Below are 27,576 nucleotides of genomic sequence, written 5' to 3'. Positions count from 1 at the left end.
TTGAGGGGAGAGGGGTGGGAAGAGAGGATGGAAGTAAATTTTGTACCCTATAAATATGCGTATGCATGTAGATGAATGTTGTAAAACTTTCATAATATTTAATTGGAAAAATAATATAAAATATCAATTGGGAAACAATTTAACCAAATAAAAATTAAAAAATACAGAGAACTTCAGATAAATCAGTTTTTGTGTTATTATATATAGCCATGAATTTAGGATAGTTTTTAAAGGATGTTAATATAATAATATCTTTGAATATTCTTTTTTAGGAAAGAATTCAAATTGAAAATGGGTCACTCATGATAAATGTGCTGAATATGTCTGACTCAGGTTTCTACCAATGTGTTGCAGAAAACATGTATCAGACCATTTATGCTAATGCTGAATTGAGAGTAAGAGGTGAGTCATTGATGCAGAACTAATGAATTCAAGCTTGCATTTGCATATATCTATGGTTAAATATAATCTTAAATCCATTTTACTATAAATAGGACATTATTATCTAAAATAATGTTTTCTATTGAATTTAATGTATACAGGACTTTTCACAGGAGATGAAGCTATCAATGTACTAGAACAATGGAGATATACATAAATTTTATTGCATTCTTTTTTATCAATCCTTTCTTTTGATTTTTCAGAATTAGCAATTTGGTAATTATATGGAGATTTTTAATTCGTTCTTTTCCTGTTTTTTAATTGCATGCTCACATTATCTATCTACTTTTTTATTTTATTGATGTAAATCTTTAATGACCTGAATTTCCCTTAAGTACTGCTTTGACTGCATCTTGGTAAGTGCTCTCATTTTAGTCATTCTAATTAATGACATTATTTATTGTTTCTGTTATTTGTTTTTTGATCCTCTCATTGTTTAGAATTAGATCATTTTACTTCTTTTTAATTTGTTTGTTTTTCTTTTTTTTTTCTGCAAGACAATGGAATTAAGTGATTTACTCACACAGCTAGGTAATTATTAAGTATCTGAGTTCAGATTTGAACTCAGTTTCTTCTGACTCCAGGACCTGTTTCCTATCTACTGGGCCACCTAGCTTCCCATTTCCTTTTAATTTAATGTATTTTTTGCTGCATTTCAAATTTCAAATTTGTAAATTTCTTCCACTCACTTCTCCACCCTGAAGTAAGTGTATTTTTGCTTTTGCTTTCACTGAAATCATGATTACTAGTATTGTTTTGTTTTGTTTCACTTTTTTACCTCAGATAAAGCACACTAGATTCCATTTGACTCCTTGATTTTATTCCATCTCTCCCTCTCTCTCTCTCTCTCTCTCTCTCTCTCTCTCTCTCTCGTGTTCCTTGTAAAGATAAAACAAAAAAATGCAAAAAAAAGTGTTAGATATTTTTTTAATCCACTCTACTATCCATTTCCATTTTAAGGGTAAATTCATTCCATTCACTTTCATAGTTAAGACTCCTCAGTGTGCTTCTCTCATTCTATTCCCTCTCCACTCCCCCATTTATTTATCTTTGTGCCATTCTTCAATAGTCTATTTGACTTCTGACTACTGACTTCATCAGTCTATCTCCCCCTCTCCCTTGTCATTTTCCTCTCCTACTTCTCTATAAAGGAGAAGCTTTTACTCTGCTTAAGTATATATGCTAGTGCCTTTATGCCAATTCTGAAAAAATGTATGGCTCAAATACTGTCCAAAACCTCCTATTCTCCCCTCCACTGTAAAATTTTTCTTTTAAAACCTCTTATATAAATAGGTCACACCATTCTACCTCTTACTTCCATTTGTCCCAATGTATCCCTTTTTCTTAACCTTTCATTTTATTATTGTTTCAAACCATCCCAACTTAACTGACATACTTCCTGCCCCCTTTCAGCATGGAATCTTTCTAACTGCCCCAATAACAATAAAATTCTTAGACTTTACATGTATCTTACTTCCATGTATAAAAGTAAACTTTAATTTTATTGTTTCTTATGATTTCTTTTATGTTTGTATACTCTTCTTCAGTCTTATCTTTCAAATAAATATTCCATTAATTAATAAATAAGAATATTAATTAATAAAATCAATAAATATTCTATTTGGTATTGATATTTTCAAATTAAATGTAGGGGAGTCCTCTATTTAATTAAATATCCTATTTTCCATATTAATGATTACTCTCAGTTTTGTTGACTACTTTATTCTAGAAAATGTCTTCTAGGATATTAGATTACAAACCCTTTTATTCTTTAAATTAGAATCTGCTAAATCTTTTGTTATCCTATGTCTCCAACATGTTTGAAGTTTTTTCTAGTTGTTATAATAATTGTCCTTTAGCTTTGTCATTCCTTGGTATGGGAATGTCTCCTTTAAATGTAAATGCTTTCCATGTATTACTACTCTTAGGGGAATTAATGTCTAAACCCAATATGGCATCACCCAATATTTTAGGTTGTTTGCTGAGTAACTATACTACATAGATTTTTATTGTTTATAAAAGAATATTGATACTAACTTAATATCTTCAAAGACATAATTATTAATTACTGTATATTATACTTAAAAATCTAAAAAAGCCCTTAAATGGAAGTAAAGTGAAGATTTGCATGCATGGATGTGTGTAATGTATGTTCATGATGAAGAAATGATGTATGATTAGTGATGTCTTGGGAAAAAATAATCCTCACTTATTTTTTTTATTGAATATATGCTTCATGTGACTTTCATCTTATATGAAATCCTAGCTAGTGTCATCTGAAAGGATAATATGGTCATAGACTGACTGAATAGTAGCAATAACGAGCATGTATGTAGCCCTCTAAGATTTCCATAATAGTTTGCAATTAGAATTTTATTTTATTCTTTTTATAATGTTTGTTTGATTACTGTTACCCCATTTGGGACTTTTTTTGGCAAAAGTCCTGGAGTGATTTGTTATCTTCTTCTCCAGTCATTATTCACATAAGGAAACTGAAGCTAACAAGGTAAACTGATTTGCTCTGGGTTGCACTTCTAGTAAGTTTCTGACTCAAAATTGAACTCATATCTTTTAGACAAAATCCCAGAACTGCAATACTTAGGGACACTACAACAAACCTGGTAGGTAGATTGTATTATTATCCTCATTTTGCCAATGAAGAAAGAAAGTCTTAAAGATTGTTTTATGAATTACACATGATAACAAAGTTATGAAGCATCTGAATTAGGATTTGAACTTAAGTCTTCTTGTTTCCATGAATCAGACTCCATTCACAATATCATCTAATTGCCACATATATGAGAATTTAGAAATCTTTCAGATCAACTTATATAAGTTTTGAGTCTGACATTAAAAGAACAATGTATGTTCTTCAAGGTCACACAGGAGAAGAATGAATTAAAGTCAGATTTTCTGACTTTCTTTTGGTTATTTTTTCCTTTAAATAATGGGATTTTCAATGTACAGAAAAATTGAAATGTGCTCTAATGGATACAGTCCTGGACTTAGAGTCTGAAAGGCTATTATTGTGTTCCATGTCTGACACTTACTAGGTAGGAAACCAAAGCAAATCAATTTTCCTTACAGAGAATCTTCATCTGCAAAATGGACATAATGATAATTTTATTTCCTTGTTCTTGGATAGCTATACACATGTCATCATACTGATACATACACACACACACACACACACACACACACACACACACACACACATATATATATATATATACATATATATATATATATATATATATTTGTATGTATAAAATCCTAAACTAATGATTTGCTACTAACAAGTGAGACAAAACTGGGTAGAATTCTATGTTAAATGACATTTTTATTATTAGGGTTTTAAAAATGTATATTGTCATGGTTTACACAAATAAATCATAAATTCATTATATTACAAATAATTTAAATATAAATATTGATTAGATAATAGAAGCGGAGGCAGTAAAAGACAGAGACTTGATATAAGAAACACTTGTACTTAGATCATTTTGCAAACACATTGCATAACCTCTCTGAGAAATTTAACACATACACAAATGCATACACAATAAAATACACACATGTGCATATGTGTATTTACCTATAAACCTAATAATAGGCATATATAAATGCAAACATATAAATAATTATGTTTATATGTAAGTAGATGCATATGTATATATATTAATATGTATATTTCAGATTTCTGGAAGGAATAATCCATCATTGAAAGAAAGGTAAAATAATTTATCATGTTAAAAACACACAAGGTTAATCTAATCTCAGGTAAAATTAAAACAGAAACAGATTTATTCAAATGAGAAAATCAGGGAAAGGAAGTGAAAAATAAAGTAAAAAATTTTCCAGCAGGAAAAAAAAACCTACAAGGAAATAAAAAAATGGGATATCTTTGAAATCAATCCATAGTGTTTGTAATATAGGTTTTCCTTAAACTGAAATTGTTTTATGCCAAATCCTTTGTTTTATTCTGCTCTGTACTTGACAATGTATTTCTTTCCTTATTTTGTGTTTGTTTTAAATAAATTTTATAAATGTAAAAATTAAACAATTTTTAAACAAGTTTATTAGACACTCAAGGAGTTTCCTAAAGAAACTAGATGATATCCACAAACATGATTTACTTCAATTTATTTTGTACACAGCCTTCAGAATAATTTAAATAATACACTGCAATGATAAATAGCCTGGTGAATGAAAGAAGTTCAACCTTTGAGTTAAAAAGAATTAGAAGTCTTTATCTTAATATATAATGTATAGGTTTGAACAATTATCATTATTTTTACCTTTCTTTGGTGATAATGGAAAGAAACCTAGCATTTATATAGCATTTACACATGCCAGGCAATTTAATATCTCATTGGAGACTAGCAATAGTTGATATTTTAGAGTTGAAGAAAATAAGGCCAACAGATGTTAAATGACCTACTCAGAGTCACAAAACTAATAAATGTTTTTATCCAGATTTTAATTTAGGTCTTAATTTAGGACTATAGCTACCACACTCTGCCTAACTACTACTTGTCTAAGAATGTCTATTCCCCTTCTTGGTATGTTCATTAGAGTCTTTTTGAGAACTTTCACATTCTAGCAAACATGCTTTCAATCGTTTTCATAAATCTAACAAATTCTTAGCACACATTTGGCTTTCCTATGCACCTAATTTTATTTATGCAATTCTTTCTATCTAAAGTTTTTTAAATTCATTTGCCAAATACCTATATCTAATGTATCCTCAACAAATCTATTCACATATCAACTTCTTTGTGATGCTTTCTTTATCACTCTAATATTAAAGTGAATACTCCTTTATCTAAACTAACTACTGCTCCCTTGATGCTTGCAGTTATTTAAATGTGTTCACATAACACTGAATACTTTTTTATTCTTGTATTTATAATTTTGAATGTTGTTATTCTCAGATATTATTCAACTTTGAATATTTAAAACAAAATAACTTGCAATTAATTAAATACCTTATCTTTCACATAACGTTGTATCTTTTAAAATTTTTTATTTATAATTTTGTTTGTTAGTTATTGTCAGATAATGTTCACGAGTGGAATGAACACTGGGTTTTGGAGACAAAGAATAGATATTAAATTGCAATCTTGACTCAAAGATATACTGTACTGATGACAAAACAATTATAATAGCAATAAAACTGTAACTTATAACTAATTTTAAAGGTTTTGCACTATAAAGCTAACCTATATCAATTTATTTGACACTCAGTACAACCCTGTGAAATAGTTGTTTTTATGTTCCTCATTTTTTTTCAGCAGGGAAACTGAGGGACAGAGAAGTTAGGCAATGTGTTAGCAAAATGATCCAAGTATAAGTGTTTCTTATATCAAGTCTGTGCCTTTTACTGCCTCCACCGAGTCAACTCCTCATTCTCTTGAAGTATCATACTACATTGCCTTTTATATTTTTAAATCTCTGATTGACATACCCAGTGATCAATTCATACTAAGCATTTTATCCATATAAATTGAATTGAATCATCCTGGAAATAAATACATTCCTTTCCTCCTACATTTCCTAGCAAGTGTCTCTTATTTCACCAATCAATTTCCTTATATAACAGATATAGGGCTATGTCCAGGAGATACAAATACATAAGTTTCTCAAGAAACTTTTGTTATTCTGACAGATAAGAAGTGCACAGATAAGCAAATAAAAATAGAAAGAAATGCAGAGTAATTGGGATTACATAGGTAGTTAAGAAATAATTGTTCAAAAATAGAATAAAGGACTTGATTTCTTAGTGTTTTGAAATTTTTTTCACTATTTTAGCCTCAGCCCCTGATTTCTCCAGAACTCCCATGCAAAAGGTCTCTGTTGTTCAAGTTGGTGGAAATATTACCATTGAATGTAAACCAAAGGCTTCTCCCAGAGCAGTGGTTTCTTGGAAAAAAGGTCCAGAGATGATCAAACAAAGCAAAAGGTAACTTAGATTTATTGTTTTTTCCTATCTCTAATTATTCTTTCAGGAGGAAAATTCTTTCAGTTTCAGAAAACTTAATAGATCATTATAAATTATTCAGTCTTTATCCCCTCATTCTCCATTTTAGTCCCAAAAGGAAAAATAGAACATTTTGCATGATAATTATAATTGAGGGATGCTATTAATAGTAAGTCCTATGTCTATAGAATAACTGGATCAAAAATATAGTTTACTGCAACTCTTTAGGCATATGAGTTTGTCGTGTTTTTAAAATCTCTTAAGTTTCTCCATTTCAAGGGCTTTCTAAAAACTGTCATGCTGAGAAATCAGGAAGGAGAACAGTATACATAGGAGGCCCACTTGTGCATGCACACCTGGTGCTGTGATCCTTAAATGGTCACACAGGTGCTCACTCCATGAAAAAAATGGATTCATCAAAGGAGAAAATGAAGATAGAACTATAGAGAATGTAAAATGTTTACTTTCCATAATGACAGGCTAAAAATGTCCCTGAATGAATATAGATGTGTTCTCCATAAGAGTTTAGAAGCATAGTATACTGTTTCCATTTCTTTTTCTAAAAGTGTTAGATTTATAAAAAAAATAGCAATCAACTTGAAAGAGAATGGTTGAATGTGAAATGTTCAGAAAATGGAAATGTTGAAATATCCATTCCTGAAGAATAGTCATTAATGAATCAGTATAATTGTGGAAGGCAGTTTCTGCCAAGGTATCCTTCAAAATTTGACATTGTTTATCTTATTTGACATGTTTTGCAAGGATTTGGATAAAAGCATGTATTAGGTAACCTGTAGATGACACAATCAGAAGGTTGGTATATTTAGGATCTGAATAGAAATTTACAAGATAGAACACTGGTCTAGATCTAATTATGTAGAATTTATTAGAGACAAATGCAAAATTTTAAAAGACTTTACAAGAGAAGATTCAAGAATACAAGATGTGGGAAATTTGGCTACTGAAGAGGTCAGTTGAATATATCTGGAACTTTTAGTAGATTGCTAGTTCAGTTTGGGTAACAGTGTTATGGTATACCAAGAAAAGTAATTTAAGCCAAGTACTCCTTCACTATAGCTCTTTCCTCTAGGCTACCTTTTTCCCAGGTGTATGCTAGACAAAGTGATCTCTGAGATACTGGTGAATTCTTAGATTCTGTTCTTGATTCTTTGACTAGATAATGAAAATTACTGATTATAACTCTGGATAGAAAGGTCTGTTCCACCAAGATGGGACAGGCACATAGCATAGCCCCAGTGGCTGTGAGAACAACCCACTCCATCCATCTGAGAACAGACCATGGGCTACTTGAAGCCGTGGCCGTGGGACTGGTTTCCAAACTTCTCAGTCCAGGGATTCCCAAGGACAACCTGGAAAGTCCCTGGTACACCAGAGTGAGAATGGAGTCCAGGCTGGAATAGGCTTCAGCAGAGTTCCAACTGGGATAACTTAAACAAGCCAGCGGAGCCATCCAACAGCTGCTTCCAGAATTTTCAGCCCAGGGACGGTAAGGAGGTGGGGGGAGACTACAGAGGTCTCTCTGCTATCTTTGAGGAAGAACACTACTGCTTGTCCATACTCAGAACTGGGTCCCAATCTTGGGTCCCAAAGTACCATAGTGGAGCAGGGATTGTCCTCACAGTTTTAAGGCAGAGAGGAAGGCTTGTGGTCATTCACAGACACCACAGAGAAGTCAGAGACTCTCATAAGACCTTGAAGGAATTGAGGTCCAGGGTGGGATGTAGCTGAAAATAGCTGCAAAACCCTCAAAAACTAGGGAAAATGTGACCTCCACTCTGAAATCAGAGCTCCATCTTAACAAAGAGTTAAAATCAAGTCATAGGCTGGGGGAATGAGCAAACAACAAAAGGAAAGAATTGGACCACAGACCGTAGATCCTTACATGGAAGATCAAAATACTCAGAAGAGAACAAAATAAAAGCTTCTGTATCCAAATCCTTGAAGATAAATATGAATTTGTCTTAGGCTGTGGAAGAGCTCAAAAACATTTTGACAATAAGAAAGGGAAGCAGAGCAAAAATTAGGAAGAGAAATGAAAATGATGAGGAAAAATCCTGAAAACGGAGTCAGCATATTGGTGAAGGAGATAAAATACTGAAGAAAATAGCATCTTACAAACCAGTTTAGATCAAATTAAAAAAAAAACTGACATAAAGGTCAATGAGGAGAAGAATGCCTTAAAAAACAGAACTGGCTAGATGGAAAAAAAGATAAAATAGTTCTGTGAAGAAAATAACTCCTTAGAATGTAGAATGGAAGTAAGGGAATATTGAGAGAAATCAAGAATAAATGAAACAAAATATGAAGAATGAAAGACTCAAAGATAAAATAAAATATCGCATTGGAAAAGCAGCTTACCTGGAAAATAGATTCAGGAGAGATAATTTAAAAACTATTGGGCTAGATAAACTCATGTCCAAGAAAAGTGCCTAGACTTCATTTCTCAAGAAATTCTTCAGGTAAATTGTTCTAATATCCTACAAGCAGGGGTAAAATAGAAATTGAGGTAATCTACCACTTACCTCCTGGAATTCCAAAATAAAAACTCCCAAGATTATTATAGCCAAGTTCCAGAACTCCCAAGTGAAGGAGAAAATATTGCAAGATGCCAGAAAAAAAAAGCAATTAAAATATTATAGAGCTACTGTGGGTATTACACAGAATTTAGCAGTGTCTCTGCATTAAGGACTCGTAGAGCTTGGAATATGATAATGCAGATGCCAAAAGAGCTTGAATTACAACCCAAAATCAACTACACGGCCAAAGTAAACATCCCCTTTCAGGAGAAAAGACATATATTCCGTGAAATAGGGAACTCTCAAACATTCCTGTTGAAATAACCAGAGTTGAAGGGAAAGTTAGATATTAGACTCAGGTGAACATAGAGAGGGTGGACAGGAAGGGGACCATATGAGGAATTTAATGATGTTGAACTGTATATGTTCCTGCAAGAAAAAATGATACTGATAATGCCCATTTATTAAGGTAGTTAGAAGTTGCATATATAGACAAAGCATAAGAGGGAGTTGAACATGAGAGCATAATGCATTATAAAAATGGAGCTAATGGGCAACAAAAGAAAGTATTGGGAGAAAGGTAAAAGAGAGGTAAAATGGGCTAAGATATTTCATGTAAAAGAGGCAAGAATAAGTTTTTGAAATGTATTGGAAGGGGGTGTGATGAGTGAACCTTCATTCTTATAGGAAGTGGTTCAGAGAGGATATAACATATTCACTCAATAGGGTAAAGAAATCTGTCTTACCCTAGAGAAAAAAAAAAAGGATTAAAGGGATTTGGAGAAAAGGGACAGGGAGAGAGGAGGGGACTGTGATGTATAGAAGAGAGAGATCATGAGACAGGGTAGTCAGGTACAACACACTTTTGAGGAGGGATAGATTGAAAGGAGAAAGAGGATAGAATAAATGGGGGTGGAAATGAAGAGAATGAGGGAAATATAGCTAGCAGTAGCAACTATTGAAAACAAATATTGAAGCAATTCTCTTATGAACTGATGTTAAAGAATGTGATTCATTCTAAAGACAGGGCTGAGGGTATCTGTCTACAGATTGAGGCACACTTTTTTCTTCTCTCACATCATTCTTCATATTTCTCTGTCTTTGTTGGAGGAGGGAGCATTATGTTTACTTTTACAACAAGACTATTTTAGTAATGTGAAAAAATAAACAAATACTTTTTGGGGGGATGAGTAGAGCACCAACCAGGTAATCAGGAGTACCTGAGTTAAAATTGGGCCTCAGACACTTAATAATTGCCTAACTGTTTGACGTTGGGAAAGTCACTTAAACCACAATGCCTTAATTTTTTTTTAAAAACGGTTATACAACTTAACTAAAAAGCTGCAAAGAAATAACTCACTATGTTCTAAAGATACTCAGTCATATTATTTTCTTAAAGATTTCCAAAGCTGTGACACTGCCACATTGTTCTTTGAAACTTTTTTTTAAATAGCAGATTTCAAAAGAAAACTCTAAAAGTCAGTAAATAATAACCTCCCATATAAGAGGAGAATATTCTGAGAACCAGTATCAACATTTGACATCCTTAGTTCACAAGCAATATCTTATATTTCTCTCTGTTTCCATTTCTCTCTCTACCTTCTTTTACAGACACATATGCACATCTGTACCCACTCATTGTCTCACTCAAAAACTTACCTGTAAAAATATATGTATATTCTCAAACATGTGTATATTTGGATGTGGGTTTATAAATATAATGTTTTATGTACATATATGTTATATGTATATAACACAACTATATGCTTACATTTTTTTACATATATGTGTAGTTAGCTTTAGTGGGAGTAATGTTTCTTGGAACAGTTAAAAACAGAAATTTGATACATTAAACTTATGGGTAGAGGTGATTCCCATAAACATCAAACACTGCAATTTTTCACTACAGATTTTTGAAAATACATTTTTTTCAAGGCAAATGGGGTTAAGTGGCTTGACCAAGGCCACACAGCTAGGTAATTATTAAGTGTCTGAGACCAGATCTGAACCTAGGTACTCCTGACTCCAGGGCCGGTGCTTTATCCACTACACCACCTGGCTGCTCCTGAAAATACATTCCTACTGCATACAATTCTTTATAACAAGATATTCTGAGAATATATACAACACAAAACCCATGAATTAAACCATAAAATAAGTAGAGAGAGAGGGAAGACCAAAATGAATGGGGATGACCAGTGTCACCAAGATCAAAAGAATCCCAATCTGCGAAAGGGGCAGTGTGTACTATCTCAAATCTCCTTTTAGCTCTGTAATTGATTCTGGGTTAGAAGCACATGCCTCTGGCTGAGTCTTGGTTGCCAGGTACCAACAGCCCTGACTCTCTAGCAGAGAGGCAGAAGCCTTGCTCCTTTAAGCTGCTTCACCACATGGACCAGGATGTTCAGTCAAGTGCAGTGAGGGACATAGAGCATTCACTTGATCCCATTGAGCAACAGGCAGTAGATGATGTGCAACTTTTAATATTTTCTCTACTGCTCATAGCCATGAATGTTCATAGTTGTCACAGGGAAATTGAGAATGAAGTTCCCAATAAAACAACATGAATACAATTATATGAATATTGAAAATTGACTATAGAGATAGATATAAATATATCTATATGGATATATTCATACATATATATGCATACAAACAGACACAAACACAAATATTTGCACATATATGTATCTGTGTATATCTACACATATAGATAAATAGATAGATAGATAGATAGATAGATAGATAGATAGATAGATAGATAGATGAATAGGTGGGCCAAAAATATTTTACTTTGCCTATACAGAGAAATAGACTTGGGGAATTCTTCAAATTATATGCTTTAGGTGTTTGTTGTTATTCAGTTATTTTTCAGACATCTTTAACTCTTCATGATCCAATTTGTGGTTTTCTTGACAAAGATGCTGGAGTGGTTTGCTGTTTCTTTCTTCCACTCATTTTACAGATGAGAAAACTGAGGCAAGTAGTGTTAAATGTTTTACTCATCACAAGACAGTAAGCCTGAGGTCAGATTTTAATTCAGCAAAATGAGTCGTCCTGATTGCAATTCTACCACTCTATACACTGCATCCATCCCTGCTTATGTCTACTATTACCTATAAAAAACTTTAATATTAATTCAAATGTTATAGCATCAGATAGTAGATCCATTTATCAGGTGATATGAAATCAACAATGCTGATGTAATGTATATATATACATATATTTATATAAACTACATAGTATTTTTACTTATATTTGCTATTTATATAATAGTATATATTTATGCAATATATATTTCTATAGTAGCGTTTATTGATATTTTATTTTAAAATAATTAAGCAGATGTATAGAATTCTGGCCTGGGTATCAAGAGATCATAGATTTAAATATGTTCTCAGATTTACTAATTTCCTAGTTGCATGACCCTGGAAAAATCTCGTAATTATATTTTTCTCATCTGTAAATGTGGACTGGAGAAAGAAATGGCATACCATGCTAGTTTCTTTGCCAAGAGAACCCCAAATGGGGTTACAGAGAGTCTAATACAACTGAAATAACTCAAGAAAAACAAATTCTATTAATTATAAGAATAGACAAATATATCACATTTATCAAGTAAGCTCTTAAGATGAGAATGCAGGGAGGCAACATCATAGAGTAATATATACATATATATATTTATATAAATATAAATATATATATATATATGATGAAAGGATGCTAGGGGAGGAATCTTGGGGAAGTGAGACATGCCTATAACACTAAAACCAAAATAAGTTAAGCCAGTTTATGATTAGAAGTAGTCTTGGCATTCTAATCCCTTTTTATTTTGCCAATATTGGTATATGATTGTCAGATAAATTTTCACAAAAATAATGCTTCAGAACTACAGTCAAAACAGTTTGTCAAAGAAGAATTGATTTTGTTGAACTTTATTTTACAAATGAGGGAACTGAAGCCCACAAAGTTAAAGCATTTTGTCAAAGGTGCACTATGAAAGAAAACGAGAATCTGAGTTTTGAAATCTAAATACACTGCCCTTTCCAATGTATCTTGCTGCTTTTCAAATAAAATGAAATTCTGAAAGACACTGTCATTCAGTGATTTATTCAACTGATGATTACTGAAATGTACCTGAGAACTCATCAGGGCACTGTGATCATTGACTTAAAATAATCATTTGCAAAAGTTAGAATTTAAGAATTTATCTAAAAAATATGAAGATTAACAAAGTGATAAAGTGAATAGACTCTTAACTTTGGGAAGATTTGCTTTATATTCCATCATAGACACTTGATATTCTCATATGCCAAACAAGTTAATAGCCTCATACAATAGATGTGAAAATCTAAATCATATTATTTATAAAATACCTTACAAAACTTTAACATTGGATATTATTATTGTAGATATGTAATTTTTTTTTGCTTTTATTAAAAAGTGACATGTAAATGGTAGATACTGTCCTTCAGTTCATAATACTGGCCAATAGATTTACATTGTACTATCCTTTTTTCTTTCTATTTCTCCCTTTCCCATTCTATCTCTTTTTCTCATTCTTTATCTTTCTGCTTCTCTTGCTGTCTTGCTGTTGATCTCTATCACTCTGAATCCTCTCTTCTCTGTCTTTCTGTCTCTCTATTTATTTGTTTTTCTCCTTTTCTTTCTCAACTAGAATTATTCCCGTCAAAGAACCCTCAATGGATATTTGGGGTGACTCTCCAAAGAGATGACCTTGCCACCACAAGTCATTCTCAGAGTCTTAGTAATAAATCTGGTATTGAAAATTATGGATTATAGTTCTTAAATACCAACTGTTGGGCTACCCATTATAAAAAGCAGTCAAAATCATATCCCTGACTTTAAATGATACATTTACTGAGAAGCAAGAATGATTATAACATGTTCACTAAATGGAAACCACAAGAACAAATAATCAGAACATAACAGTTCACCCAAAATAATGGATCATTTCATCTTTTATGTTTTCTATGGCCAATACACATAGTGCTTAGAGATATTGTTTAGGTAGTTGGAGAGGCAGTGCATCAACTTACATAAATCCGACAGTGAGTTACTTGAGTAGGAAAATCACTGTGCTTGAAGAAACAGATTCTGCACTTCAGGTTTAGAAATTTTTGGCATCGTTTTTTTTTTAAAAAAGGCTATATTACAGAGTTTCTATTTGAAAATATTCTTTTGCTCCATTTTCAGTATCTACTAAATGAATCTAGTTTTATGATACCATAAAGATATTGGATTAATTTTAAGTTTTTGGCTAACAGTTCTCTTAAGGATGAAATTTGCAGAGCTCCCTTTTCCCCTATATTTACATTGAAAAACCTTGAAACTCAGTGCCAAAGAATTCCATTTAATCTTTAGATTTGCAAATTATTAAAGAAAGTTCCCCCAAGTCACTGATCATAAAAAATGGTTAAAATAGAAAAGTTTCTTGGAAGTTTTCCTTCAAATGGGGTAGATGATGATAATGTTTGTAACTACCTCATTAAACATAATTGACTAATATGCTCCCCAATCAGTTTGGAGAACCAATATATTCCCCTAATCATATCAATTCTCTGCATACATTGCAGAGTCTGGCTATCTATAGTCAACATCTTAGTTTTTTTTTCCTTTGTTATAGTGGCTCTCTCTCTATACCTAACTTCTTTCCTTCATGGACTTCTGTCTTCTAAAAATAGCTTCTTTCATTGGCTTCTCTGGGTCATCTCAATTGACTTTGGATCCTTCAAATCAGGGTCTTGTCATGTTTGACAATCCCCTCGTAGGTTGAAACAAACAAACAGCCTGCTCATTTCTGTAAATATTCTATATACCTGTTTACATATGTGCATATATATATAACATGTGTCCCATTGTGACCAGACAACCATTTGTTTCAGAGACTTCCAGGAAAGTCCTGAAAAAAGTAACATTAATTTAGCATGGAGGGGCAGATAGGTGGCGTAGTGGATAAAGCACCAGCTCTGGAGTCAGGAGTACCTGGGTTCAAATGTGGTCTCAGACACTTAATAATTACCTAGCTGTGTGGCCTTGGGCAAGCCACTTAACCCCATTTGCCGTGCAAAAAAAAGAAAAAATTAGCATGGAAAAGAATATATTTCAGGTATCTCTAATAACAGCATTGTTCCCTCTGAGGGGCATGCTCTCATTTCCATACTCTTAGTGTGATGCCTCTTTTCAAAAACACTTTTATCTGAGTGCTTGTTTTTTCCTCATATTATCTCAGATTTGTATATGTTTCTCCTAAAACTGCTTTCTCTGCTTCTTATACAAAATCATTTTTCCCCCTTGAAATAAGTTGTCCATAAAAGAAAAGAGCAAAACCTTAAAATAGGGTAATGCAGTTATAGTTGTAGAATTGAAAGTGTCCTTCCAAATCATGTTATCTAATGACATCACATTTTAGTTGAGGAACTTGAGACTCAGAATTAATAGAAGTTTTGATAAGGACATCCAAAGGAAGTGAAAGAACTAGCATTTTAATTCACTATTTGTTCAAATTCAATAATCTTTAGTTAGTGAAGAATAATGACTGGCTAGCACCCTGGATTTGGAGAAAAGATTATCTAGCTTTAATTTCTGGCTTTAAAATCTTTATCATTAGTATTATGATCATTACTATTACTCCTCTTAGTACTACTACTCAATCAATGTTATGCAATATCTTAATAAAGCTATTAGAAACATTAGACTGTCTCATATTACTGTGATACGGATATATCATTGTTATTTCCCTCAAAAACAACCCTGTGTCTCTTTGGCAAAAAAAAAAATCTGTTGGCTTTTACTTCTTCCCTTCCTAACCAATTCTCCTCACTCCTTAAATATATAATGAATAGATATTTTATTCTTTGTATTGTAGACTTCTGGGTCATGCAGTGAAAGGTCACTCATTTTTATTCTTTTAGAGTCAAACTTTAGTAACTTTATTAAAAGAGGCAGAACTAATCAATAAAAACTTCTGCACAGAGCATCACATTGGATATAACAGCTCCTTTGATTTTTTTTCCTTTCCTAAAGTCTTTTCAGTGTGACTCATAATAAAGGTTAATAAGTTATTGTTATTTTATAAGTTATTGCTGTTCTCTTTTTATGCAGAGACCTTTTAAGATTATAAATATAATGGTTATACAGCTTGTAGCAAGTGACTAGTATGATGAATGATGACATATGAAACATCCAAAAGGAAGTTAGCATCCTCATTCATTATGGGGCCTGTGTAATATGCTGGAAAATGACCTGCATCTAGCTTGCAATCCAAAGAGTTAAGTTCAAAGATAGAGCTGACTTTTACTCCCCCTTCACCAAACCTTCTGTCATTTTATCAGTAAAAATGAGAAGGATAATACTATACTTTGGCAAGTTTCAACCTATTTAGATGTTAATTCATATGTTTAAAATGGAGCTAATAATAGCAAAAGTGCCAGAATGCTTAATTAATTTCTTAAGAGATTTAATATCTATGATCTTATTGTAAAATAATTTTAAATCATTATAATTGACTTTTTAATGATGCAAAAATTTTGCACTATTTATTTTATTAGAAGAAGAATGTGATCTAATACTTTAAAAAGTTATTTATACCCTACTTGTGAAACAGAATCATAACTAAAAAATATTAATTTTTTGCTATTTAAAATTAATTAATTTTCAATATAATGACAAACTACTTTGTTGAAAACATAAAATAAGACTTAACATTAACTCATGACATTGATTTTTTTAATTTAAATTTATTTTTATTAAATATATTATTTGAGTTTTACATTTTTCCCCCCAATCTTACTTACACCCCCCCACAGAAAGCACTCTGTCAGTCTTTACTTTGTTTCCATGTTGTACCTTGATCGAAATTGGGTGTGATGAGAGAGAAATCATATCCTTAAATAGAAGTCTAAGAGGTAACAAGAACAGACAATAAGATATCTGTTGTTTATTTTTTTTCTAAATTAGAGGGAATGGTACTTGCGCTTTGTTCAAACTCCACAGCTCCTTATCTGGAAATAGATGGTACTCTCCTTTGCACACAGCCCAAAATTGTTCCCGATTGTTGTACTGATGGAATGAGCAAGTCCTTCAAGGTTGAACATCACTCCCATGTTGCTGTTAGGATGTACAGTGTTTCTGGTTCTGCTCATCTCACTCAGCATCAGTTCATGCAAATCCCTCCAGGTTTCCCTGAAATCCTGTCCCTCCTGGTTTCTAATACAACAATAGTATTCCATGACATACATATACCACATTTTGCTAAGCCATTCCCCAATTGAAGGACATTTACTGGATTTCCAATTCTTTGCCACCACAAACAGGGCTGCTATAAATATTTTTGTACAAATAATGTTTTTACCCTTTTCCCTCATCTCTTCAGGGTATAGACCCAGTAGTGGTATTGCTGGGTGAAAAGGTATGCACATTTTTGTTGCCCTTTGGGCATAGTTCCAAATAGCTCTCCAGAAGGGTTGGATGAGTTCACAGCTCCACCAACAGTGTAATAGTGTCCCAGATTTCCCACATCCCTTCCAACAATGATCATTATCCTTCCTGGTCATACTGGCCAATCTGAGAGGTGTGAGGTGGTACCTCAGAGAAGCTTTAATTTGCATTTCTCTAATAATTAATGATTTAGAGCATTTTTTCATATGGCTATGGATTACTTTGATCTCCTCAACTGTAAATTGCCTTTGCATATCCTTTGACCATTTGTCAATTGGGGGATGGCTTTTTATTTTAAAAATATGACTCAGTTCTCTGTATATTTTAGAAATGAGCTCTTTGTCAGAATCATTAGTTGTAAAGATTGTTTCCCAATTTACTACCTTTCTTTAGATCTTGGTTATATTGATTTTATCTGTGCAAAAGGTTTTTAATTTAATGTAATCAAAATCATCTAATTGGTTTTTGTTGATGTTCTCCAACTCTTCCTTAGTCATAAACTGTTCCCCTTTCCATAGATCTGACAGGTAGACTAGTCCTTGATCTTCTAATTTGCTTATAGTAATGTTTTGTATTTCTATTTCCTGTACCCATTTGGATCTTATCTTGGTAAAGGGTGTGAGGTGTAAGTTTCTTCCATACTAACTTCCAATTTTTCCAGCAATTTTTATCAAAGAGGGAGTTTTTATCCCAATGGCTGGACTCTTTGGGTTTATGGAACAGCAGATTACTATAATCATCTCCTGCTTTTACACCTAGTCTATTCCACTGGTCCACTACTCTTTCTTACCCAATATCAAACAGTTTTGATGACTGATGTTTTATAATATAATTTTAGATTGGGTAGGGCTAACCCACCTTATTTTGCAATTGTTTTTCATTAAGCTCCTGGCAATTCTTGACTTTTTATTTCTCCATATGAATTTATTTACAATTCTTTCTAAATCATTAAAGTAATTTTTTGTAATTTTGATTGGTAGGGCACTAAACAGGTAGTTTACGTTTGGTAGAATTGTCATTTTTATTATATTAGCTCTACCTATCCATGAGCAGTTGATATTTGCCCAGTTATTTAAATCTAATTTAATTTGTGTGAGAAGTGTTTTATAATTGTTTTCCAAAAGATTCTGAGTCTGTCTTGGCAAACAGACTCCCAAATATTTCATATTGTCTGAGGTTACTTGGAATGGGATTTCTCTTTCTAGCTCTTCCTGCTGTTTCTTGCTAGACATATATAGAAAAGTTGAGGATTTATGAAGGTTTATTTTATAACCTGCAACTTTGCTAAAATTGCTAATTGTTCCCAGTAGTTTTTTAGATGATTTCTTGGTATTCTCTAGGTAGACCATCATGTCATCTGCAAAGAGTGAGAGTTTTGCCTCTTCCTTCCCAATTCTAATTCCTTTAATTTCTTTTTGTTCTCTAATTGCTGATGCTAACATTTCTAATATAATTTTGAATAGTAGTGGTGATAATGGGCATCCTTGTTTCACCCCTGATCTTATTGGGAATGGCTCTAGCCTCTCCCCATTGAATATAATGCTTGTTGATGGTTTCAGATAGATACTGCTAATTATTTTAAGGAGCAGTCCATTTATTCTTACACTCTCTAGTGTTTTTAATGGGAATGGATGTTGTATTTTATCAAAAGCTTTTTCAGCATCTATTGATATGATCATATGGTTTCTGATAGGTTTGCTGCTGATATAATTGAGTATACTAACAGTTTTCCTAATATTGAACCAACCCTGCATTCCTGGAATAAATCCTACTTGATCATAATGTATTATCCTAATGATGACTTGTTGTAATCGTTTTGCTAAGATTTTATTTAGGATTTTTGCATCTATATTCATCAGGGAAATAGATCTATAATTTTCTTTCTCTGTTTTAACTCTTCCTGGTTCAGGTAACAGTAGGCAGAGTTCCATATTTCCCTGTTTTTCCAATGAGTTCATATAGGATTGGAACCAATTGTTCCTTAAATGTTTGGTAGAATTCACTTGTGAATCCATCAGGCCCTGGAGATTTGTTTAGGGAGTTCAGTAATGGCTTGTTGAATTTCTTTTTCTGAGATAGGGTTGTTTAGGTATTTAATCTCTTCTTCATTTAACCTGGGCAACTTACATTTTTGTAAATATTCATCCATTTCACTTAGATTATCAAATTTATTGGCATAGAGTTGGACAAACTAATTTTGAATTATTACTTTAATTTCCTCCTCATTGGTGGTGAGTTGACCATTTTCATTTATGATACTAGCAATTTGGTTTTCTTCTTTCTTTTTTTAAATCAAATTGACCAGACGTTTATCAATTTCATTGGTTTTTTCATAATACCAACTTTTGTTTTTATTTATTAATTCAATAATTATTTGCTTTCGAATTTTATTAATTTCTCCTTTAATTTTTAGAATTTCTTGTTTGGTACTTAATTGGGGATTTTTGATTTGTTCTTTCACTAATATTTTTAGTTACATGTTTAGTTCATTGATTTCCTCTTTCTCCAATTTATTCATATAAGCATTTAGAGCTATAATGTATCCCCTGAGAGTTGCTTTGAACGAATCCCATAGGTTTTTGTTGTGTTTTTTCATTATTATCATTATCTAGGACAAAATGGTTAATTCTTTCTATAATTTGTTTTTTGTTCCACTCATTTTTTAAAATGAGGTTATTCAATTTCCAATTTGTTCTGGGTCTATATCTCCTTGGCCCAGTATTGCATATGACTTTTATTGCATTGTGATCTAAGAAAGATGTATTCCCTATTTCTGCCTTTCTTCAGTTGATCGTTAGGTTTTTATGTCCTAGTACATGGTCAATTTTTGTACAAGTTCCATGTACTGCAGAGAAAAAAGGTATATTCCTTTCTATCCCCCTTCAGGTTCCCCCATAAGTCTACCATATCTAATTTTTCCAACAATCTATTTACCTCCCTAATTTCTTTCTTGTTTGTTTTATGATTTGATTTATCTAGATCTGATAGCGCAAGGTTGAGGTCTCCCACTAGTAGAGTTTTGCTGTCTATGTCTTCCTGTAATTCTTTCAGCTTCTCCTCTAAGAATTTGGGTACTGTCCCACTGGGTGCATAAATATTCAATATTGATATGACTTTATTGTCTATGGTCCCTTTTAGGAAGCTAAAGTTTACTTCCTAATCTCTTTTATTGCTATCTATTTTTGCTCCTGCTTTGTCTGAGGTAAGGATTGCTTCCCCTGCTTTTTTTACTTCAGCTGAAGCAAAATATATTTTGCTCCAACCTTTTACCTTTACTCTATATGTATCTCTCTGCTTCAAATGAGTTTCTTGTAAGCAGCATATTGTAGGATTCTGGTTTTTAATCCACTCTGCTTTTTGCTTATGTTTTAAGGGAGAGTTCATCCCATTCACATTCAAGGTTATGATTACTAATTCTTTATTGCCCTCCCTGCTATCTTCCCTCTGTTTGTATTTTCCCCCTTTCCACCCTTTTATCCATATTCCCCAGTCTTTTGTTTCTGAAAACCACCACTTCAGTGTGTTTGCCCTCCTATATCACACCCTCCCCTTTCTTTCCCCTTTCCCCTTTTCCTTCCCTTCCTTTTGTTATTTCCCCTTATTTCCCCTACTCCCCTTCCCTTTCTCCATTCCTCCCTCCCCTTTTCCCCTTTAAATACTTGAATGGTTAGATGTTTTATAAGTTAACTGAGTATGTGTAGGTTGACTTTAAGCCAAGTCTGATGAGAAGAAGATTCAGGTGTTTCTCCTCTACTCCCTTCTTCCCCTCTATTACCATAGGTTTTTTGGTACCTCTTAGTGTAATGAGATTTACCCCATTCAATCCCCTCCCTCCTCCTGTCTCTTTCCTGTCCCCGTTTTTAGGGTGGTAGTGTTTTTTTTAGATCATTCTATCTAAGTCATAGAAAATTCTGAGTGTCTGTCTCTTCTAGTTCAGTATATTCTATTGAATAGAGTCAAAATTCCTGAGAGTTATTAGAGTTTTTCTCCCAAGTGGGGTTAAAGCCAGTTTCATCCCATTAGATAGTAGTCTCATGGATAGGTCATAAATGTCCATTTCTGGCTAGGTGTATTCTCTCTGTTAGAGTTACATTTCTCAAGGTTTATGAGAATCTTTTTTTTTTACCCCCATCCTGGAATATAGCCAGTTTCAACTTACTGTATTGCATTTTTTCCTTTTAATGCCCCCCCTTTTTTTACCTTTTCATGTGTCTCTTGAACCTCCTGTTTGATGTCCAAATTTTCTTTTTAGCTCTGGTCTTTTCATCAGAAGTTTTTGGAATTCTTCCATTTTGTTAAATGTCCATCTTTTTCCCTGGAAGAGAAGGCTGAGCTTTGCAGGAAAGTAGATTCTTGGCTGCATTCCAAGCTCCTGTGCTCTTCGAAATATCTCATTCCAGGCCCTTCGACCCCTTAAAGTTGATGCAGCCAGCTCTGGCATGATCCTTACTGTGGCTCCTTGATATTTAAATTGTTTCTTTCTGGCTGCTTGCAGAATTTTCTCTTTTATCTGATAGTTCTGCAGTTTGGCCACAACATTCCCTGGTGTTTTCATTTTAGGATCTTTTTCTGGTTGGGATCGATGTACTCTTTCAATAACTACTTTGCCCTCTGATTCCATATCAGGGCAGTTTTCCATCACTAGATCCTGTAATATTAAGTCCAGGCATTTTTTCTCTTCGATGTTTTCAGGAAGTCCTATAATTTTGAGGTTGCCCCTCCTTGATCTAATCTCAAGGTCAGTGGTTTTGTTGAAGAGGTATTTTACATTTGATTCTATTTTTTCTATTTTTTGATTTTGTTCAACTGACTCTTGCTGTCTCATGGAGTCATCAGTTTCTGTAGACTCCATTCTTTTTTGGGGGGAGGAGTTTTCTTCATTTACCTTTTGCAACTCCTTTTCTATTTGGTCAGTTCTACTTTTGAAAGAGCTTTCTATTTGACCATTTGAGGTTTTAAGAGAATTAATTTCTTTTTGCATTTGCTTATTTGAGGATCTTAGAGAATTATTCTTATTTTGTAACCATCCAATTGATGATCTGAGAGATTTATTCTCCTTTTGTGTTTGTCCAATTATACTTTCTAAGCTTTTGCTTTCTTGATGCAAGGTATTACTTGTCTTTCCTAAATTTTTAAGCTCCTTCCTTATTTCTTCAAGGAAGTCTTTCTGTGCTGGAGACCAGATTGTATTCTCCTCAGAGGTTCCAGGCCTCTCTAAGTTGGTGTATTTCCCTTCCAGGATTTTTCTATGGATCTACCTTTCCACTGACCCTTCTTCATTATACTAAGACCTTGAATTGGGGGGGGGGCTGGTTCACCTGGGCTTGGGATCACCAAAGGCTTTACTGAGTGCAGTTTCTCTGGCTGGCCAGTAGGAGGTGCTGGTTGCCCTCTCTGGAGTGTCTTTGACCTTGGTTGGGAGGCCTTCTCCCTTTGCCAGAAGGGAGGTGTTGGAACTATTTAATTCTTTTGCCTTCAATCATTGGTGGGCTTTACCATGGCCTGAGGTCATTCCTCAGCTGGGCTGGTTCTTAGGCTCACACACCTGGGCATGAGGCAGAAGTAGTTTGCATTTGTTTGTTTGGAAGGAGGCCTCTGTGCAATGGAGGCGTTGGCTCAGAGTTTCTCAGACCCAAGGAGCCTAGGGACGGTGTCTGCAGCATTCCTGCTCCAGAACTCTTCTCCCAGCCTGGTCCCCAAGCTCCAGGGGGACAGCTCCAACACCAGCACCTCTGCTTCCCCATGGACCCAAGCCCCTTTCGTCCAGCCCCACCGCTGATCCAGCAGGTCCGGTTCTCCGGCCCTCAGACTCCTGGTTCCAATTCAGCTGTTACTCTGGCTGATCCGGGGCTGATCCTCCCTCTGAGCCCAGACTCACCCGCCCAAATTAGGCCAAAGCTGCTGCGGGAGACAAATCCTGAGGTAGATGTTCTTTCTCCTAGCTTTTCTTTCTGGGTTTTGTGGGTCGGATTTCTTTTAAGATGTTTGTTTCATGTGATAGATGGGGAAGAAATCAGGAGACTTTAGAACTGTGCCTGTCTTCTCTCCGCCATCTTTGCCGCCCTATCCCTGAAACTCCATTGACATTGATTTTTTTTTAAATCAATGAAAGTGATCATCTTTAAGTTAAAGACTTCTAATGTCATGTACTTGACTCTTCTCTTAGGCTGTGTAAGTTTCTCTTGAGAATAATGGGAAGAGAGGGATTTGACAAGATTCTTGTTCTTGCCAGTTTTCTTTTTCTTAGCCTCCTAGAAGCAGGATACAACATTGGCTTATGTATATTCTCAAATCTCTGGGTTAAAACTCCTAAGTTCACTTTCATGTGTGTATATATATTAAGAATGTCCTTTGGAAACAGTTATTTTACAGTTGTTTGACCCTTTATGAAAAGGAAAATGAATGTTGATGAAAGGTTGCATGGAAATAGTGTGGAAAAAAGACTATTTCACTTATGAAGAGAGGAAAAAAGCTTAAAATTCATTATGACATCAAAATATGTTAACAAAAATATTTACTGAATATCATCATTTAAAAATAAAATGTACTTACTAATTGTGATAAAAATTTATTGGAAAAGTTAAGATTTCCCAAGCAAAACAAATCCCCTTTTCAATAATAGGAAACAAAAATGTGTGGGGAGAATTCTTATTATGAAAATATTAGCACTTATTTGTGTCAACTATTGAAATTCTGGTCCACTTAATTTTATTTTCTCAGATTATAATATTTATGAGTTTTCTATATTTATTTTAAAAATTAATTTTATATAAAGTTACTATTTATAATGTTTCAAAAAGAGGATATTATAAAATAGAAATATAATATCAACATGCCATACTGTGGTTTATTTCTCTTGCCAATGATCCCACAACCAAATTCAGAATATCAATTTACAATTTTCCTTGAAATTGTCAAATTCTTAGGAATAAAAAAATGTGTCATATAAAAAAAGTGTCTGATGAATGGCCAAGGCCAGATGGTGAAATAAAGGCAGGTACTACCCCAGTGCTTCCCCCATATCACTCCAAATATCTTTGAGTAATGATGCTAACCAAATTCTGGAATGATTGAATTCACAAAAAGACTGAGTGGAAAAATTTTTCCAATTCAAAACATCTTAAAAGATCCGTGGGAAAAGTCTTTTACACCGGGGTTAGAAAGGGCCCAGTCCATAGCCAGGCTACACTGGAGAAAACAGCTTAAGTGCATCTTAGCCAATGGAGGCATCTGGGTTCCTGAGGGTGCTTGATCCATGACAGAGAAGGAGGTTTCCAGACCTCTCAGCCCAGGGATTGCCAAGAAGAATAGAGAAGATAAGCAGGAAAACTGCCAGACCAGAGTGAGTTCAGAGCCTGGAACAGGACAGCCTTGAGCACAGACCCTGGCCCAGGGGACAGGAGTAGCCCTGGGTAGTCACCCATCAAAGTGCCACCTCGCAACTGCTGCTACTAGAGTGCTTAACCCTCTATGGTCAGGGGCTAGGGGAGAGTGCCGAGGTCTCTCTACTATCCCTGAGGCATATCACTGCAGTTTAGACAAAATGCACCCAGGTCTCAGTCTGAGATTCGTGTCAGGGAAAGGAGCAGAAGAATACAAAAAGAATACTGAAGAAAATGCCATCTTAAAAATCATTTCAGGTCAAATGGAAAAGAGAGAAACTTATGAAATTGTGAGAACTCAAGAAATAATAAACCAAAATCAAAAGTATAAAAAATTAGAAGACAATGTGATCTCACTGACAAAATAGCTGACCTGGAAAACACATCCAGCAGAGATCATTTTAAAAGTATTGGATCACCTAAAAGCCATTACCAAAAAAAAGAGCTTAGAGACCATTTTCAAGAAATTATCCAGGAAAATTACCCTGATATCATAGAAGCAGAAGGTAAAATAGAAGAGTTCCTAAAATGAAAACTCCCAGGAATTTTATAGTAAAATTTTAGAACTGCCAAGTCAGGAATAAAATATTGCAAGCAGCCAGAAAGAAACAATTCAAATATCAGAGTGCTGCAGTCAGGATGACACAAAATTTAGCAGATTCTATATTAAAGCATCATAGGACTTGGACTATTATATTCCAGAAGGCAAAAGAGCTTGGATTACACCGAAGAATCAACTACTCAGCAAAACTGAATATACTCTTTCAAGGGAAAAGATGGACATTAAGTGAAATAGTGGACTTTTATTCATTTATTTTGGGGGGTTTTGGAAGATAGTGGGGTTAAGTGACTGGCCCAAGGTCACATGGCTAAGTAATTATTAAATGCATGAAGCCGCATTTGAATTCAGGTCCTCTGACTCCAGGGATGGTGCTCTATCCACTGTGTCACCTAACTGCCCCAAAATAGGGGATTTTCAAATTTTCCTAATGAAATGACTAGAGCTGAACAAAATGTCTGACCTTCAAGTACAGGACTCAAGTGAAGCATAGAGAGGGAGATGGGAATGGGAAATGACAAGGGACTTTGTGTTGAACTGTATGGGAAGATGATATTGATAACTCATAAACTTTCTCATTTTTAGGACAATTAGGAGGAATATATATGTATATACATATATATATATATATATATATAGTACATGAGAGAGTTGAATTTGAAGGTATAAAATATTAAAAATGAGTTAATGGGGAGAAAGGAATGTGTTAGGAGAAAGAGAAAGGAGAAGTAAAAATGCCATAAGGTATTTCATATAAAAGAGGCAAGAAAAAAAACTTTTGCAGAGGAATGGAAGAGGGGGAAGGTGGCAGGGGGTGAGTGAGCACCCAAAAGGTTATATAACTATCCTTTGATCTAGTGGTGTCTATGCTAGGTATATATTACAGAAGAGATGAAATAAAGGAAATAAATAATTTATATATATAGAAATGTTTATAGCAACTCTTTTCTGATGGTGGGGAGCTGAAGATTGAACCCAGCAGTTGGAGAATGGCAGAACAAATTGTGGTGTGTAATTGAGATGAAATGGTGTTCTGTTTTGTGAAATGATGAGCAGGATGCTCTCAGTATATAACTTATATGAGTAAATCCAATGGAAAACATACCTTATAAAAATAATAGTAACATTGAAGGATGACCTACCTTTTCTCAGCAATGCTGTGATCCAACAGAATGAAAAGAATGTTATCCATCCCAAAGAAAGAGGTGATGGTGATTGATAGACTAAAGTATCTTAGAATTTTTTCACTTTATTGTTTTGAAGTTTTCTTTTTTTGCATGGGAGGATTTTATACTCATTTTTATACCATGACTATCATAGTATTTTTTCATAGCTACATATTTTTAACTTACACCAATAAATTTAATTTTTCAATGACAGGGAATGGGATAGGCAGAAGGGAGAGAACTTGGAACTCAAAATTTTGGAAGTAAATGTCAAAACTTGTTTTTTTTTGCGTGTAGCTGGAGGGGGGGATTTTTTAAAATGCATAAAAATGAAAAACTGCCAACCTTAAAATATACCTGATGGAACTGTAATTTAAACTTTGATAAATTTATCATTCAGTTTTTACAATATCTTCAAGGTGTTTTGTAAGGGAGTTTTTAAATATATTATAAATTTAAGATATAGTGATCAAATGGTGTTGAAAACACTTTCTGAAAATGATATTATGAAGATTTGTGGAAGCTTGAGTGACTCTAGGTAGTAAAAGAGTGGGTGAGAAGCAAAGCCATTTTTCTAGAATATGAAGAATAGAATTATGAATGTCTTCTTGAAGAATGTGAATGTTGGATTTACTTTTCAAAAAGTATTTTATTTAATTTCCCAACTATATGCAGTAGTAGTTTTCACCAATCATTTTTTGAAGAGCTTTGAATTTTACATTTATCTTCTTCCTTCTCTTCCCTTCCACTCCCTACTACATTAAGCAAACTGATATAGGATTTATATTTAACACCATGTAAACACAGCTCCATTTTTATCAAGTGTGAGAGAAGAATCATATCAAAACCAAAGAAAGAAAATACTGAGAAAAATGACAAATACATGACAACTTTTAACAACTGAAGATAACAAGCTTTGATCTTCTGTTAATCTCCATAACTCATTTTCTGGATATGGATGGTATTTTCCATCAGAAATCTCTAAATTGTCTTTGATTATTGTGCTTCTGAACTGAACAAGACCATTCATTATGGTTGTTCATCACTGCAT

The 27,576-nt window shown here is 33.7% G+C and overlaps 1 protein-coding gene across 1 annotated transcript in view; it reads left to right on the top strand.

Annotated features, from left to right (window-relative positions):
• Positions 1-27,576, top strand: part of LOC141496560 (contactin-6-like) — a 289,341-nt gene that overhangs the window by 87,844 nt on the left and 173,921 nt on the right. Inside the window, exons 5-6 of the mRNA XM_074199048.1 lie at positions 273-402; positions 6,253-6,403. Coding sequence (XP_074055149.1) covers positions 273-402; positions 6,253-6,403 — 281 coding nt within the window. The remainder of the gene's footprint in view (positions 1-272; positions 403-6,252; positions 6,404-27,576) is intronic.

This window comes from Macrotis lagotis, chromosome 8 (genome assembly GCF_037893015.1).
Source record: "Macrotis lagotis isolate mMagLag1 chromosome 8, bilby.v1.9.chrom.fasta, whole genome shotgun sequence".
Classification (NCBI taxonomy): Eukaryota; Metazoa; Chordata; class Mammalia; order Peramelemorphia; family Peramelidae; genus Macrotis; species Macrotis lagotis.
This window is presented reverse-complemented; position numbering and strand designations above follow the sequence as displayed.